We start from the raw sequence: 17,672 nt of genomic DNA on the forward strand, positions 1-17,672 counted from the left end.
AACTTTGTCGATACATTTTACCAATGGACTACTGACTATAAGTGTATGCAGAAAAATTTATCTTGCAAATGGCAGATTAATTCGTCGTGAAAGTTCCTAACGGAATATTCCGTTGATAATTTTTATTTTCCTATTTTTAAATAATATTGTATTAATTTAAAATAGTTTTGTCGATGGAATTGAAATGTTAGTAGTAGTTGGTAATACAGACACACACTTGTTTGTTGATAAAAGTCAACGGTAAATTTGGTGGGAAGCATACACACCAACATCCGTATGAGAATTTACCAGCGAAAAAATCACCAGTAACTGAGCATTGGTAAATCCGTGTATGTTATTTTTGTAGTGTTTTACTCTATTATTAATTCGGTCATTTTTTATCTTTATTGAGTAAGTATTTAATATCAATGGTTGGCACTTGTTTCTTTCTTTTAAATAGATAAATATACTTAATTCAATCTTAAAAAGCTTTAATGCATTTGCTAACAATTAGCCAATAGTATAAAAAAGAGGAGAGAGAATAAATTATTAAATTAGCTCCATATGGATTTTTGTTATAACTCTAAAATTAATTCAAGAAGTGCAAACATATAATCTATCCATGGTAAAATTGAAAGAGTGAATTCATTTTAAAAGCCTGTATTTGTAATGTTATGAATATAGATTTTTTTTATTTCGCGGGTTGTGGCTTGAATTATTATTATTAATTTTTTATGTTAAATCCTTTGCGTTAATTACCGTTGTGCATTTTCTTCTTATTTCGTTTTTTTCGAAAAAAAAAAGTCAATATTAGGTGCACGTCTTCCATCAAACTGACTATTAGGGTATCCACAATAGGGGCGGCGCGCCGGCCGCCCCGGAGTCACCTAAGCTGCGGCTATCCATAGTGGAGGACACGGGCGGCGCGGCCAGGACAGACGGGAGGGGGCGGAAAGGCCTTCGCCGACTACTCGGCGAGGACGCGACGGAAGTGGCTTAGCCGCGGCTGTGCCCGCGGCTGCTTATTGCACGGCTAAGGCCGCCGCGGATTAGCCAATTTATTTTTTATTTTTATTAATTTCGAAATCTGAATAAATTTTATTATAAATACCCCTCCCATCTTCATTTTCACTCCACACACATCTTCACACCCATTTCAGTCTCTATCCACTTTTCACTCTCTAATTTTTCTATCTCTAAAAATGCACGGTGAAGACGAAGATTCCCCCGGCACCAATACTTTTTCCTTTTTTTTATTATTATCTCGTTTTCTAATTATTTACAGTCTGATAATTTTAATCTTCATTGAATTAAAATATACAAAAAATAAAATAAAGTGAAATGTGGCAAAAAAAAGTGTCCACTATTGCCGTGAAAACTTTTTTTGGTGGATATGGACAAATCAGAAGTGGCTGAGAACAAAAAAAATGGCTTGTCCAGGAAAGTGTCCTCCCTGTTATGATACTCTTATAGATACTCTTACAAGAACCCTATTGTGAATACTCTTATGAGAACTCAAATTTCATTAAATTATAGTAGGTCATTAGTATATAGATAGCTACTGTTTGGCTCTTGGAATTTTGTAGATTGTAATTTTATAAGGCACAGTCCCATGACTTTGGCAGCAGCCTTTTACAAATGTCGTTTATGAGTTCATTGCTCTTCAGTCTTCACTTTGCAGCCTTTTCATTTTCAAAATTGACATTCGCATGTGTCATAAATTTGTGTAACTTATTTGATTTCATACATATATAAAGCATATCTTACAGTATACCTATCTTTTCACAAATACCCATCTCAATAGTTCTAGTTCTAGTTCTAGTTCTAGTTCTAGTTCTAGATTGGCTATAAATTTGTACACTATAGTCTATAGTTAAATTTTAATATTTCCCACACAATATATCAATATGGCATCATATGATTTTGATTTTGATTTGTATGATTGGTTATGTATTGATGTATTATCACATCTAACAATATAAAACAAATGTGTACATATATGGTCAGGAGTTATCAAGACGTTTGAAAACTCATACATATATTATGATGGTTGGTGGGAGCCATGTATTATCTGGTGTGAGTTTTCATGATAATGAAAACTCACTACTTTGATCTCTTGTCAACAATAATTCTGAAATTCCTTTGATTGAGCCTTGTTTATGACACTTTATACAATTGCCCCACGTGAGTACTACACACATATACACCCACCCACAGGTTGTAATAATACATCAAATTACTACCTCCATGCTTGAAAAAGGAAAACTTTTGAAACTGCACATATTTTTAATAAACTATTAGTAAAGTTAGAGAAAATAATTGGTAAAATAATAGAGAAAAGGGAAAAGCTGGTAAAGTAAGAGAGATGAAGAAAAAAATAGTAGAAGTAATGTTAGTTGATTTTAGGGTCCATATCTTAAAATAGAAAGTTTCTATTTTTAAAGAACGGTTCAAAATGAAAATAGTTCCTATTTTTAAGGGACATAGGTAAGACTATTATTTTTGTATGTTTTGAGATTTTCTTTATTTCACTTGTGACCTTAGTAAAAAAAAGTCATTTCTCCCTATAAGAGCAACCGCAACGGTGGCGACGGTCGCCACCGCCGTCCGCGCCGCTGGCAAGGCGAAGCACCGCCGCCGCTGCGCTCGCGCCGCGCCAGCGAGCAGCTGACGTGGCGGCACGGGATTGGGCAACGGCATAGCCGTTGCCTTCAAAAAAAAATTTTTTACTTAAAAATCGGTATTTAATTATAAATAATAATAAAAAATAAAAAAAAATATTTTCCAAATCCAAAAAATATGGCCGTTTTTTTCCCGTTTTTTCTTATTTTTTTGAATTTTTTTATTTTTTCCCCCCAAAATCATCTATAAATACACACATTCATCATCCATTTATCACATCAAATCATCTCTCATTCATAATTCTCATACAAACTATCAACACATTCATCCCTCACTCAAAACCTCAAATGAATTTCACCCATATTATGGCGGAAGCGGAGCGCGAAGAACAAGAATACTACGAACAACATCGTGCCGCTTACGAAGCATATGTCGCGGCGAATACCCCCGCTCCTCCTCCTCAACGAACTAGATCAAATCGCCGCTACATCCATCGTGACCGGGAGGGAGCCCACGAAAGGCTCGTTGCCGACTACTTTGCCGACCGGCCGCGGTTTCCGGCAGATTACTTTAGGCGCCGTTTTCGCATGTTAAAGCGCTTGTTTATGCGAATTGTCAACACATTGTCTGCACGTGTTGAATTCTTCCAAACAGGTCCAGATGCAGCCGGCCGGCAAAGTATCACGCCGTTGCAGAAGTGTACGTGTGCCATCCGACAACTCGCTACTGGGCAAACGGCCGACATCTTCGACGAGTATTTGCATATCGGTGAGTCCACTGGAATCCTTTGTCTAAAGAATTTTTGCGAGGGCGTTCGTTCAGCTTTCGGGGATGAATTCCTTCGGGCACCCAGCACCGATGATTGCCAACGGTTGCTTCGTCTTCACGAATCAGTCCATGGCTTCCCCGGAATGTTTGGCAGCATTGGCTGCATGCATTGGAGGTGGAAGAATTGCCCGAATGCTTGGAGGGGGCAACACTTAAGCGGTCACAAAGGCGGCGGCCCAACACTTATCCTTGAGGCGGTCGCCGACTACCGCCTATGGATTTGGCATGCATATTTTGGCGTTGCCGGAGCCAACAACGACTTGAACGTGCTCTATTCTTCACCACTCTTCAATGATGTGATGAATGGTGTTGCACCGGCGATCGACTTCACCATCAACGGAAATACATACCACATGGGTTACTATCTCGCCGATGGTATCTACCCAAGGTGATCGACGTTCGTGAAGACGCTCCACAACCCACACGACCCGAGACAGGTTCTTTTTGCGCAGCGTCAAGAGTCCGCGCGGAAAGACGTCGAAAGAGCCTTCGGGGTCCTTCAAGCCCGATTCAACATAGTGAAGGCCCCGGCTCGGCTGTGGTACGTGAATAATATCGCCGACATCATGTTCACGTGTATTATCTTACACAACATGATTATAGCCGACGAAGGGCCGAGGGCGGCTAGCTTCTACGACGAGGATGAAGCCGGAAGCTCAACAGCGAGGTCTCCCCCACGCCGAGGTGAGCATACGACGGTTGGCCAGAGGATCGAGACAAAGCACACAATGCGCGATACCCGAACCCACATTCAGTTACAAGAAGACCTAATCAACCACATGTGGGCGAAATTCGGCAACGAGTATTGTTTTTTTAATTTTTAGTATTTTAATTGTGTAATTTTTAATTTTTAGGATTTTAATTATGTCGTTTTTATTTTATTTGTCATTTGTAATTTTATTTAGTTTTTTTTAATGAATTTTATTATTATGGAAATGTTATTGTTTAATTGAATTTTAAATTAATTGTGCTCGTCCTTGCATAAGATCACAGTTGTGGGTGTTGTGCTCTTGCCAGAGAGCAGACAGAAAAAGTGGGGCCGGGCCCACAACCGTGCCGCTGGCAAGAGCACGGTTGTGGATGCTCTAAATTTGAGATATATTATGTGCTTTATTGGATCCAAGTGAAATAATGCGCTTTTTTTGTAGTGCAAAACTTGAATTTCATTTTATAAATTGATATTCTTTTCCTCTATATACAATTGTAAATTTGATAATTCTATCTCAATTTTTAATGTATGAGGAGAAAAATAAGGAATAATGCTGACGTGGAATATATTAAGTAATTCATAGAATAGTGCGTAGGCTATTAAGTACTACTACCAGTAATTACAAACATGTGGCCGGGCCTGGATCCAATAAAGATATTCTGGTTGGGCCTCATTGAAATAAACTAATTACTTGGGCCAAGACAATTGGATCCTGAAATTTTTTAAAAAATAATTATTGAAAAAAAGTATAGTACAATAAACTTCCTAATGTGATCATATTTAATTTGATGATAATTAATATTATAGGTTAATCAATAGATAAATAGAAGTAATAAGTAAACGATTAAAGAGAATTAGAACTCAGAGACAGTTTAAAAGCCCAATATCTCGTCATATCAGTATTAATCAACAATGATTCAATTTTTTTCCCACAAATTTTAATTAAGCTTCTTTAACTTCATCCAACCACCTTAGTTCATAATTTGAAGATATCAAGGCATGCATAATCATAATTAATCTAATGGATGCTAAATTGAACAATAAATACTAGTATTAATATTTATAGTCATTTATTTAAACAGAGGCGGTGCAGAATATAGTTTAAAATAAAATTTTGATATAAAGATTTAAAAGTGGTGAAGATCACAAGGCAGAATGGCTGTAAAGCTTTCAACTTTTTATTGCTTTCATTTAACATTTTTTTTTCTTGGCTGGCCAATGAAGCATTAATATTTAATCAAAATTGTTACTATAATACATGACGAATATATATTGATGTTAATTACTGGTACAATCCATCAAATAATTTTCATATTTTGGGCATGTTTTGTCTGTTACAAATCTACCTTTTGACCTTAATGATCACTACCGCCCCCAACTTTTTGTCTAAATACTTAGTATAGTAATTAGTATACATCTTAAATTACTATTTGAATTTTACCCATATAATTAAAAAAGAAAAAAGAGGGTAATTGTTATTGATGCTAATTCTTCAAATTTGTACAAGTGCAATCTTTACTCAAAGGCCTAAACAAAAACAAATACTTTTCCTTGGATCCTACTTTATCAATAAAGTTGTTATTGCCAATATTTTTGTTCATTATTCTGTTGCCTTCACGCTTTTGCTTTGTGTTGGTTACACGCTTTATAGTTTATAGTAGTAGTAATCATCATCAACGAGAATGTTGGTTCCTCTACATTTAAATTTTCTTTCTCCATTTTCAATCAACTTTTGAATTGACGGTGAAATAAAAAGAAAACTAAATAGGTAAAAATATATCACGCGTTTTCCACTTTTTTTTGTCAATTCATTAATGAAAAATAATACTCCTAACAATTTTTTTTGAAATAATATACTCATATTTACATAAAATTCAGTGCAATAAATACAACTAAAATTATTAGTATCGGTTGGCACATCATCTAGCATTCATTATATTTCTTTTTCACATAAATGAATGCTTGACCAAAATGTGGATATCTATATATTTGTCCACAGTCTATACTATACTCCACCTAATTAAAGTACACATGTAGTTTCAAAATCATATGCCAATTATCAAAAAATAAATAGTGATTTTATAAAATTCTCAATATACCTCTCTATGATTTACCGGAATGAGAAAAAATATTTTACTTACATAAGAGATTCCGACAACTAATACTAAACTACAATTTAGTAAGTCTAAATTAGCCGTATGTATTTTTTTTGTAATAAAAGCAATGAGAGACTGTGTAATCATTAAACAATTGAAAAATTGTCAACAATCTTGGTAAGGTAAACCCACTGCAAAAAAAATGGATCTGTTAAATATTCAACCTTGATTTACTTGCATTGACAAGAGGGATCTATCTTACACACTGTTAGCAGAAGAGATTTATTCCCCTTTTTCCATTTCTGGTATTTCAAGATAAAACTCAGAGAGAGAGAGAGAGAGAGAGCGCTTCGCTTGTCCAAGTGTTCATTGCATCACTGCCCCAACTTGTGAAAATAGTTCCATTTTCCATGAATTCAAATCCCCCACACGGAAATACACCGAGAAGCTGAATTTCTTGAAAAAGATTCAATTAGTATTTGGTATGTTTTCGCCTGACCTTTTTCCATTTCTCCAACTTTACTTTCTTGCTCTTCTTCAAAAGGGAGTATAACGATTAGATTTTTATTAAGGTAGGGGTTTTTTTTTTCTAGGTTTTCTTCTGAATTTGGTGGGAAAATGAGGGATTTCCCTTCTTGCTTCGGCGAGAGTGGAGTTCAAGTTGCTGATGCCTCTTGTTCAAGTGTAGCTGTGAGTAAAGCCTCTCAGAATTCTGTGACTTGCATGTATAGGTGTAGGGTGTTTGATAAATCTTGCTTGATTAGCATTGTTTGGAACAAGAATTTGATGGGGCAATGCCTTAGTGTTGAAATAGATGACACATATCATCAACTTATATGTAAAATGGATGTGAAGCCCTCCTTGTTCTCAAAGAGGAGAGGCTCCAAGTGTCTGGAGCTGAATTCTTGTAAAATTGAAGTGTTTTGGGATCTCTCTGTGGCGAAATTCGGATCAGGGCCGGAGCCGTTGGAGTCGTATTATGTAGGAGTTGTGTGTAGAGGGGAGATGGTTTTGCTCATTGGGGATCTGGCAGAAGAGGCATTCAAGAAAACCGGAGCAGCTGCTTCGGTTTCTAATGCAATGCTTGTTGCCAAGAGGGAACATATTGCAGGGAAGAGGGTTTTTGGTGCCATGGTCCGATTCTGCGATAAGGGCCCTGTTCATGATCTCAAGATCGAATGTGACACGAGGGGGAGTGATGATCCTTTTCTTGTGGTTCGTGTTGATGCAAAAACTGTTATGCAAGTGCAGCATTTGCGTTGGAAATTCCGTGGGAACTGCACAATCTTGGTTGATGAGATGCCGGTGGAGGTGTTTTGGGATGTCCATAGCTGGTTGTTTGGTTCGGGTGTGGGGAGTGGGGTTTTCATGTTCCATTCGAGTCTATCAGCAGAGAAACTGTGGAGCAGCCCTTCGGTTTCTGATCCATCTGCCTGCTCGGATAGTTTCAAGGAGTCTAAATCGAAAAGCCTTGGATTTTCGCTAGTTTTATATGCTTGGAAGAGTGAATAGGTATTTATTGATTCTTCCTTGGCTGCTAACGTTTGATGTTATTTGACCGGCTTTCCTTTGATGGCGAATTTGGTTGCTTCTGTTACATAGAATTAATAACTCTGTCACCATAGGGTGTTAGCAAAATGGTATTATGATGCTTCAATTCGAGTCTTTGAATTATTTCATTTAGAATTTCATCTTCATTCATCGGTCTTTTTTAAAGAACGACGTTGTAAATTTACTTATAAGAACCTTATATAATGTGATTTCTCTTCCATACATTAGTTGATGATAGATTAAACAAGAGCTTCACATGTCTGTAGATCACATCTTCTTGTTCAACAAACGATTTTCTTGATAGTTCTACCTACTCCATTGCTAGACATGATAACCTTAGATGGAGATTAGTTATTATTCTTCCTTATTAGAAGGAAAATTGGTTGGTTTAGATTGTGTCATTTGTGGTATTGTTATTGCTTGAATATTTTCATGTTCACTATTAACTCTATATTGTCTTCTCTCCATATCCGAACATGAGGTAAAGATGAACACTAGTATACAGTATGTCGTCGTTCACATCTAGCTGAAAAACTATGATTTATTACGTTTCGAGAACGCGTTCAAACGAGCTTTTCATAGGATATTGGGATTCTTGATTGTCTGTCTGCCTTGTTTTGGTTTGTTGTATGAGTAAAATATATATTCATATGCAAATTTTCATTGGTTTGGATTTGGATTTTAATTGTATTTTCATCTGGTTTGAATATAATGTGATTGTGATGTTAGTTTTGTCTTCTAAGTTGAAATTTTTACATGGATAGTTATAAGAAGGAAATTGATTAATGCCTTGACTATGTTAGTTGACAGCTATTCTGATATTGTTAATTTGTAGTTGAACTATAAATTCTGTCTGTTCAATCATGTCCTAGTTTGGTTATAAATATAGTATTAGTTGAGCATCATGTTTTTAGTAATATGTGATTACAAATGTACTAATTTTTTGTTATTTGAGGAGAAATGTGTGATCGCGTGGTTTTTTATTTTTATTTTAGTAATATTGTAAAATTGTTTTTTATTCTATTTATTTGATGAGAATTTTGTGATCGTTATCTGGGACTGGGAGATATGGGTTTCAACCGATGACGCTTTGTGATTTTGATTTTTGAGCGTATTTTTTATTATATATTCATTAGAACTCTACAGTCTACACAAATATAGCACCTTATTTTTTTTTTCATCAAATAGTAGTACTGGGTTTTATTTGTGTTACAAGCTCATATTAGATAATATAGATATTGACACCTAATATCATGAAACTTTCAAAAAGTTGGGTTTTTCCTACGAACTTTGAAATTGACAAATAATATCACGAACTTTACTCCGAGTTTGTTATTTCCCACCATTGAAAAATTTCCGGTAAATAATATCATGATACAGACTTTTTTCGTAATTTCTCGACAACAACTTCGAGAGTTTCAAGATTTTCAATATTTGAGAATAGTTTTTCTTGAAGCACACCCTCCAAATTTGTTTTTCAATCTAATAATATAGTCGGAATTTTTTCAATGGTGGGAAATAACAAACATAAGATAAAGTTCGTGATATTATTTGCCAATTTCAAAGTTCGTTGGAAAAACCCAACTTTTTGAAAGTTCTATGATATTAGGTGCCAATATTCTTATATAATATAACAAAAAAATAGGAGTTTTGTGCTTATGTATATAATACACCCTCACGATCATGACCATTAACCACATTAAAAATAAAAAGTATAAACTACATTTTGTTGGTTCGCTCTAGCTTCACATAAACTCAAAATAACTCGAACGACTGATCTATTAATTGAAGAAGTAAAGTTTTATCAATTGAACTGCACTTCGTTGTGATAAAATACGAAAGGTTGGGATGGGGAGCAAGAGCGTGATACATTGATTTTTTTTGCAAGTGTTGCTATTATTAACAGTAGTATTTATTCCAAAATGAATAAATGTAATGCATAGTATAAATACGAACATATATATGGAATGGTTCAAACTTCAAATAAGCAAGTTCATTCATTTATGGTGAAGTTGGCACGAGTAAGAAGCAAATATTTAATGACATTAAATAATAACGATAATATCTAAGATGAAATTCCATTTTGAGCAATAGATTGATTTCAGTTTCTCATCCAAATATTCATTTTCATTAATATGTTTTATATTTATTCATAAATCCTAAATACAAGTGGAGGCCCTTTACTCTTTCCTTTTCTTTTGACTTAATACATGCTTAAACTGATTAAATACCAAAGAATTTCATAATATTACTTAATTCTGAAATATATTATAACCAGTTTTCAACGAGATATTGAATTATTGATCTTGACCGCTGCCTCAATTATATAAAAATATGTGCCTCTTATAAAATGATGATAGTTTGAAATGTATTTGCACTTATGCACATATAAATGAAATATGAACGTAGTTATGAACATTTATAAGGTAGACACTATACTTCAATGTGACTCCACCTAACTGAATTTTCCAAAAATAATTTCAAATATATTCCTAATTTCATGGAATATGCCTGCACTATAAAATCGATGCCAAACGTCTAAAATTACGCAACAAATAAGAAATTAAACAATTTAGACTACAGGATACTCAATTGACCCATTGACGTTATATTCTACTTGTTGTAGTGACATCAAATATTCAATATATATATATATATACATAATATATTTTGAAATATTAGTATTAAATTTAAAATATAACATAATCTATTAAGGATATTGATGATTATGAATAAATATCTTCGAATTCAAAATAGTAGTCCAATTGAGTAAAGCATAGTAATTCTCTTTTCAATTATCCAATTTCCAGTGCGTGTGTGTGAGAGAGATACCGTGATAAATCCATCTCCTCCGTCAAAATCAGGTGATTTTTCAACCAACACAATCGCCTCCACAAACACTCAGATCTCTCTCCAAAATCCGATCTTTCCTCGTTTGATTTGCGCTGAATCAAGGTTATTGCATCCCCTTTTAGTCTCAACCTGCAATTCAACAGTAGCTATTACACGCACAGAAACGCGTGTGTGTAATGCCCGTTTAACATGGCGTGTATGTGAGTATAAAATTAAATAATGGGGTCGAAGAAAAAATCGAAATCCACCAGTAGTCGTCGAAACGGCGGCGTATCACTCTCAGGCAAGTTTTTTCTTCTTCCCGGATTTTTGGGAGTTGGATTTCACAGATGTGCTTCATTAAATGGAAGAGCAGAAATCTATTTTGTAGTTGATTTAATGATTCGTCAGTTTTTGTGGATGTGCTTCATTAAATGGAAGAGCGAAAAGCTTTATTTTTGTAGTTGATTTAATGATTCTTCAGTTTTGTGTATCCACGCTTTGTGTGTGATGAATGCTCGTTTTTTATTATGTTTTGCTTATTTTAGGATTTGTTGATGAGAAAGCTTTTGTGATGTGCAGATTCATAAATGGTGTTGAACTTTCTGCTATATTTATATTCATGGGGTTTTAACTATTTGATTAATGATTAATGGTGCCATTGCTTTTATTAGGATTTTTAATTTTTCTTCTGATTTAGTAGATGTTTTTTTTTGGAGGAAACTAAGACACTGCCACAAATAGCCAGGTGCACTGTGTAGTTAGTTAGTACTACTATGTATGTATGGCAGTGTGTGCTTTTTTTTAGAAAAATAATACTATGTTCTGAAGACTAATGGGATGAGATGTCTCTGCAATGCATTAGGTCAGTGAGAACTCGTATGCAAGTTTGTCCGAGTGTCTTTTAACTTGGTTCCAAAAGTTTGTCGAATAAAATTTGAGGAATCAAGCTGTGCCCTTATTGCTAAGTATAAGATGCAAGTCGAGTTGGAACTTTAATATAGTGTTGTGGGAAGAGAGATTTGAATTGGTGTTGTACTTGTACCCCTCTTACGTTGGAGGTTTTCCACTTTGCTTATGTATGGATTGAGAGGGAGGGATGGCCGTGCTTGATATTTGCTATAGTACTTGTATGCAACGGGAGACACCTAGTTATTTGATAAATGGACATGTGTATGATACTGAAAATTCTCATGGAGTATGTTTCTATTCCATAACTTGGTTACGTATCTCAGTTTCCGGTTAATGAATTATGAATCTTATGTTGATTTCTTACTGTAAAATATATGCTTTTGTAGGACTTCGAGTGAAGCACCAACAAGAATTAGAAAAATTGAATTTAACCACCCAACCGTTCAAGACACTAAAGCTATTCCTTTTTGCTGTTGTACTCTACCTCAGACGGTCGTTCACATATGTTTTGTCACATGGCGGTTGGCTTATGCTTTTTGGTGCCCTTGTTGGGGTTGCAGGGATACTACTAGTTATAGTTGATGGTCCTCATGATAAGGTAATTAATTTGGTCATCCTAAATCGGTAGTTTGGTGTTAGCGTCTCGTCATTTAAATTCAGATCTCCAAGCATTCTTCAGAAAATGATAGTTCTCTTATATCGCTATTTATGATTTTAGGAATGAGAGAATGCTTTTTTATATTTTTCTGGTCAGAGTTTGACATATTTTGGGTCTTTCCACATGTATCTTAATTGAAATTCAGCATGTTGAGGAAGTTTTACGTTACTTGCGGTTTGGACTGTGGTGGGTGGCTCTTGGTGTAGCATCTTCCATTGGACTCGGTAAGAAAAATTATCTTAACAAGATCCTCTATTCGATATGTTGATGTTGATGACTTATTTAATGATTGATTGTTGGGAAAATATTTTGATAACAAACGGTTAAACATGCTTTCTCATGCATATCTTCGCAGCCTATTATCCAAGCTTCATAAGTTGTTCTTTATTTTCGTAGGTTCTGGGCTGCACACCTTCGTCCTCTATTTAGGACCCCATATTGCGTTCTTCACATTAAAAGCAGTGCAGTGTGGTCGAGTAGACATTAAAAGTGCCATTTATGACACAATACAACTAAAGAGAACTCCTTCATGGCTTGGCAAAGATTGTTCCGAATTTGGGCCTCCTATATTTCCGTCCTCACAAGGTGTGCGAATTCCCATCAGTAGCATCTTGCCCCAAGTCCAGTTAGAAGCAATACTATGGGGTCTTGGTACTGCACTCGGCGAACTGCCCCCGTATTTCATTTCAAGGGCAGGTATGTAAATTCACGAAGTTTTTTTTTGGAATTCCTTGCATTTGTGTTGGAGTTGTTAGTTATTTTAGATCTATTGTCTATTGACATATAAAAACAGGAATTATGTGGTTGGTATGTATTATATGAAGGACCTCACACATGCTATTCGTTATACAGCTAGCTTGTCGGGAAGTACAGTGTCGGCCATGGAAGAACTGGATGCTTCCTCGACAGGAGACGAAGGGTTCCTTTCTTCCCTCCTGAATAGAATGAAGCGTTGGTTCCTTTCACATGCCCAATATATGAACTTCTTCACCATTTTGGTTCTTGCTTCGGTTAGCTCCTTCGTCTACTTTGATGTTTTTTTTTTCCTGGTTAATATTTTGATATGATCTTCTCTATGTGAAGTAAATTGCTAAACCCTTACGGTTTATTGCATAGTGCGTCCATTTTGGGGTCTGTTTTAATGAGTTGTCTCGATATGCTCTGTAGATACCCAATCCTCTGTTTGATCTTGCGGGCATAATGTGCGGACAGTTTGGAATTCCTTTCTGGAAGTTCTTCCTAGCAACGATGATTGGGAAAGCAATAATCAAGACTCACATTCAGGTTTGTGATTCGAGCTTACTCCACTCTCATCTTGTACAGATGAAAATCGAATCTTTATTCACACGACATATTTTCTCACAAATGTCGATAATCTGCAGTCACTTTTCATCATCTCCATCTGCAACAACCAGCTTCTTCACTGGGTAGAAAACGAACTACTTTGGGTGCTCAGCTTCATACCTGGCTTCGACTCCATCCTATCCAACCTCATCCCCAAGCTTCATTCGATGAAGGACAAGTACATGGCTGCCAAACCTCACGCTCAAGCAGATAGCAAGGTTCGTGTCGTTCAAACTTGTCTAGTCCATAGTCCACCTTCTATAATCACCCCATTGCTCACAAATTCTCTTTCCAACCCCAGGGGAGGAAATGGGACTTCTCTCCTGCTTTTATTTGGAACACAGTGGTTTGGTTCATGCTGATGAACTTCTTCGTCAAGATTGTGAACGCAACTGCACAACGGTATCTGAACAAGCAGCACGACAAGGAAATCGCTGCGATGAAGAATAAATCATCGAAACAATCTGATGATTCTGATACTTCTTCATCCAGATGAACTTTTTTTTTTCGATTATTCACCCTACATTAAGCTATATCTCTACTTCCTCGCATTCGCATGATTCATATGGATTAGGGATAGGGGTTCGGATTCCAGGTGAGGACTGTATGCATTCGCTGTAAACGACCAAATGCACCCGCAAGTTATCAATTTGAAACTGTTTAGGGAAAGGGATGAATTGTGGGAAGTCCAGAATACAATACTAGTGATTTAACATGAAAAATTGGAAATTTGAATAATTCTAGTTGATGTTCTAGTTCTTGTATGGATTTATGTTTTCTTACAACAGAATTCGAGGACAATGACACCATGATTTATGACTTGTGCCCCAAATTGTGTGATGTTGCTTTAAATGTAAGTAGTTCAATTATGTATAACAAATTCGATCTAGAATGTTGTACGATTGAAATTTCAATTTTTTAACCAAGATTTTTTCTATACTTATAGCTAGGTTAAATGGGCAAGATATTATACTGCATCATGAGTTCCTATACAATTATTATGGTTTTAGGATAATAATTACGAAAGAAATCATAGTGAAGAATTAGTATTTTTTCTAATAAAATGTCAATGGTAACACTTTCAACAAAATACCAGTATGCACATAATTAAATCGATTGTTATAGTTTAATCAATCAAACTAGTTCAAGAATGCAATATCATCTAACAAAATAGTAAGAGATAGTTATTTCAATTTTTAACACATCAAGAGAAAAACTTATCCGTAATTAACAATAATTTATGTTGTTAAATGCCTGTAATTAGATAAATATTATTATCTGTGAAATGAAGTAGAAAGATTATAAATAGTAAATGGTGAAAAAAAATATGTAAAAAACTGTATAATAAGGTTTCATTAATTGAAATCCTTTTGCAGAGATTGAGTGCAACAAAATCATGTCAATTGTCAAAGTATAAAGCAAATATACAACTACATGTCATAATTGAAGACTTCTTCACCACAAAGTATAATTTTTGCACCAAACCAAACAAACCTACTAAATAATTTCAGATATATCCTTTGCTTACAAGTTTTTCAAGTATTGTTGTCATGTTAATTAACGCCAACAGCTAATATGTGAGATCTCTACCCATATTGATCACTACCTAGCTTTTATCTAGTTTTCGTTATTCATAGAGTGACGACTTCATGACTAGAATTTCGACATCTTCCGAATTGAACTTCTTTATCCACGCCCATGAAGTAGCATATTGATGATGCCTACCAATATATGTTTTCAATATACTATGTTATAGTTAATGTATGTTTCTTGAAATTGCAAGAAAATGATTGGCCTCTATCTCATGCTTGACACTCCACAATTTAATTAATCCTATAGTAGGGAGCTTGGTTGTTTGATAAAAACCCGGTTTAATAATTAATTGGGGGTGAAATTCCTTGAGAATTAGAGTGTACTACAAGTTGATAAACAATGGCATTTTACCATGCCACTAAATAATCATTATTGTAAATTGTAATGGCATATCACCTTTAAAAGATAATTTTATTAAACTTTGAATAATATTTATGTTCAAAATCTTACTTTCATGCAAACACAATTCTCAGTTTGAATCCAATGCAATGTGTACATTTTTAGGTACTAATTTTATGGAAAATAAATGGAGTTTTCCTCATTTGTCTTTTTTTCCTTATTTACACCACCCAATGAGTACAAAAAAAGAAGATAATAGTAATAATTCTACTTTTTCATTGTTTTTAACTATATTTATGATAGAGAGTAGTCATCACCTAAGAATGGCCCATTATGAGAAGCCTCCAAAACCACCAAATGTCAAAATATTTCACTATAAAAACTGACACAAAACTTGAACAACAATAGCCATTGAAATTGTCCCTTTTGAGTTCTCAAAGAAAGAGTCTTTATCTTTGAGGGAAAATGGATTCAGTTCTTGAAAAGAGATCTCTTGTCGTAGTATTTTTGTTTTTGGTGTCAAATTTGGCTCAGTTTTCATTTGGAGCAGTTCACAAAGTGGGAGAATCAGCTGGTTGGACCACCATTGCCAATGTTGATTACAAACAGTGGGCTATTTCTAAATCTTTCCAAGTTGGTGATATTATAGGTATAAATACTCTCTCTCTCTCTCTCTCTCTGTGTGCATGCAAGTTTTTGTTGTTGTAATGTTTGCATAATCATTTTTGTTTTCAGACATTTGGTTTTGGTTGAAAGATGAAATTTTTGAACACTTGGTTTGTGCAGTTTGTTGTTTCTATTATGAAAAAGGCTCCTTTTTTGTTTTTCTGTGTCAAGATGGTGTTTTCCATTCTTAATGTCACTTTGTAGTTGCAGAGACCAGACCACTAGTTTATACAGCTCCCTCCCTCCGTTTCTAAATACTAGTAGCAATTACCTAAAAAATATTTCTTTTTTTTAATATAAAATTTTGAAATATTACTACAAGTAAATTTTATTTTCAAGAAGCTAGGACAAGGAAGTGGAGCACAGAGAAGAATGAGGTTGTTGGAAAATAAAAGCTCCTACATTTTGGTTTAGCCCATGATGTCTTGTTTTGAATCGATGCATATTGCATAATCAATGTCTTCTAGTGAATAGTGACTCGAGCAAAATCAAAATTTACTTTAATAATTTAGTAGTTGTAATTTTATTACTCCATCCATCCACCAAAAATAGTCTTATTGACCGAAGATAAAAATTTTAATGCAAAATTAGTAAATTACGCAAGAAAAATAGATAAAGTGGGAGAAATAAAGAAAAATGTAAATAAAGTAGGAAACAAAAAGATAAAAAGTGAATAATAAATTGAGAATAACTATACATAGTATTACGAGACTAATGAAAATAAAAGGATAGACACTATTTTTTTGGACTTTTTTGGACGGATGGAGTAATATTTTATGACAGTTCAAGGAAAGACTCAATAATGCAAAAAAAAACACTGAATGGCATTTTAGTGATATAAATTGAATTGTTAATTAACCATAAAATTTGAGATTTTGTGTTTTATGTTTCGAACTCTCAGTGTTCGAGTACAACTCTCAATTTCACAACGTGATGCGAGTGACGCACGCCGAGTACAAGTCGTGCAACGTCTCGTCCCCGATCACCACTCACACTTCGGGCAACGACTCCATCGTCATCGACACCAACGGCCACCACTTCTTCGTGTGTGGCGCGCCCGGGCACTGCCAGGCCGGCCAGAAAGTGGATATCAACGCCCCCCGCGCACCTCGTGTAGCAGCATCTAGTCCATTGGGATCCGCCTCAGCCACTCCGGCTCCTCCATTGGCACCCGGAGCACCGGCTCCGAGCAGCGGAGTGTCTCTCTCCGCACCACCAACTATCCCTTTTGGTAAATTGGGATGTATGCTTCTAGCATGCATTGTGGTTGGATTGTTTTAGCTTTGCTACTTACAATCTTTAATTATCTACTAATAATTCTACTATCGACTTTGTGTTTTTTTTTGTGTTCGATTTATCTGTTACATTTTGGTGTTATTTACATTTACTGTTTTGCAACACCTAAATGTAACAGAAAATTTCGTATTATGTTTGCTCAATTTGATACTTCAAGTTTTAGTGTTCTCAATATATTGAATTTGGGTGGGTAGTAGTTCTATGTTGCTCATAATTGTTCCCTTTATAGCATATGCTGTTCTTCAAG

General features: G+C 35.1%; 3 protein-coding genes across 3 annotated transcripts; all 3 read left to right on the forward strand.

Moving 5' to 3' along the window:
• Positions 1-6,412: 6,412 nt before the first annotated feature.
• On the forward strand, positions 6,413-8,040 carry LOC121805742. Its single transcript, XM_042205724.1, has 2 exons — positions 6,413-6,716; positions 6,828-8,040. The coding sequence occupies exon 2, from the start codon at positions 6,853-6,855 to the stop codon at positions 7,744-7,746; it is 894 nt and encodes a 297-aa protein (XP_042061658.1). The 5' UTR covers positions 6,413-6,716; positions 6,828-6,852; the 3' UTR covers positions 7,747-8,040.
• A 2,527-nt stretch (positions 8,041-10,567) lies between these two features.
• LOC121804836 (vacuole membrane protein KMS1-like) lies at positions 10,568-14,350 on the forward strand. Its single transcript, XM_042204530.1, has 8 exons — positions 10,568-10,921; positions 11,916-12,127; positions 12,333-12,411; positions 12,584-12,883; positions 13,040-13,197; positions 13,355-13,471; positions 13,570-13,749; positions 13,833-14,350. The coding sequence occupies exons 1-8, from the start codon at positions 10,858-10,860 to the stop codon at positions 14,025-14,027; spliced, it is 1,305 nt and encodes a 434-aa protein (XP_042060464.1). The 5' UTR covers positions 10,568-10,857; the 3' UTR covers positions 14,028-14,350.
• Positions 14,351-15,847: 1,497 nt separating this feature from the next.
• LOC121803247 (mavicyanin-like) lies at positions 15,848-17,621 on the forward strand. The gene is made up of 2 exons (XM_042202930.1): positions 15,848-16,112; positions 17,031-17,621. Exons 1-2 carry the CDS (start codon positions 15,929-15,931, stop codon positions 17,408-17,410), a joined length of 564 nt encoding a protein of 187 aa, XP_042058864.1. The 5' UTR covers positions 15,848-15,928; the 3' UTR covers positions 17,411-17,621.
• The last annotated feature ends 51 nt before the right edge of the window (positions 17,622-17,672 follow it).

Source organism: Salvia splendens, chromosome 5, assembly GCF_004379255.2.
Source record: "Salvia splendens isolate huo1 chromosome 5, SspV2, whole genome shotgun sequence".
Taxonomy (NCBI): domain Eukaryota; kingdom Viridiplantae; phylum Streptophyta; class Magnoliopsida; order Lamiales; family Lamiaceae; genus Salvia; species Salvia splendens.

Coding starts and splice junctions, on each gene's coding strand:
- LOC121805742 (XM_042205724.1), top strand. CDS start 6,853: ATGAGGGATTTCCCTTCTTGCTTCGGCGAGAGTGGAGTTCAAGTTGCT.
- LOC121804836 (XM_042204530.1), top strand. CDS start 10,858: ATGGGGTCGAAGAAAAAATCGAAATCCACCAGTAGTCGTCGAAACGGC. Junction 12,884..13,039: donor GTATTTCATTTCAAGGGCAG/GTATGTAAATTC, acceptor TTCGTTATACAG/CTAGCTTGTCGGGAAGTACA. Junction 13,472..13,569: donor TAATCAAGACTCACATTCAG/GTTTGTGATTCG, acceptor GATAATCTGCAG/TCACTTTTCATCATCTCCAT.
- LOC121803247 (XM_042202930.1), top strand. CDS start 15,929: ATGGATTCAGTTCTTGAAAAGAGATCTCTTGTCGTAGTATTTTTGTTT. Junction 16,113..17,030: donor CCAAGTTGGTGATATTATAG/GTATAAATACTC, acceptor TCGAACTCTCAG/TGTTCGAGTACAACTCTCAA.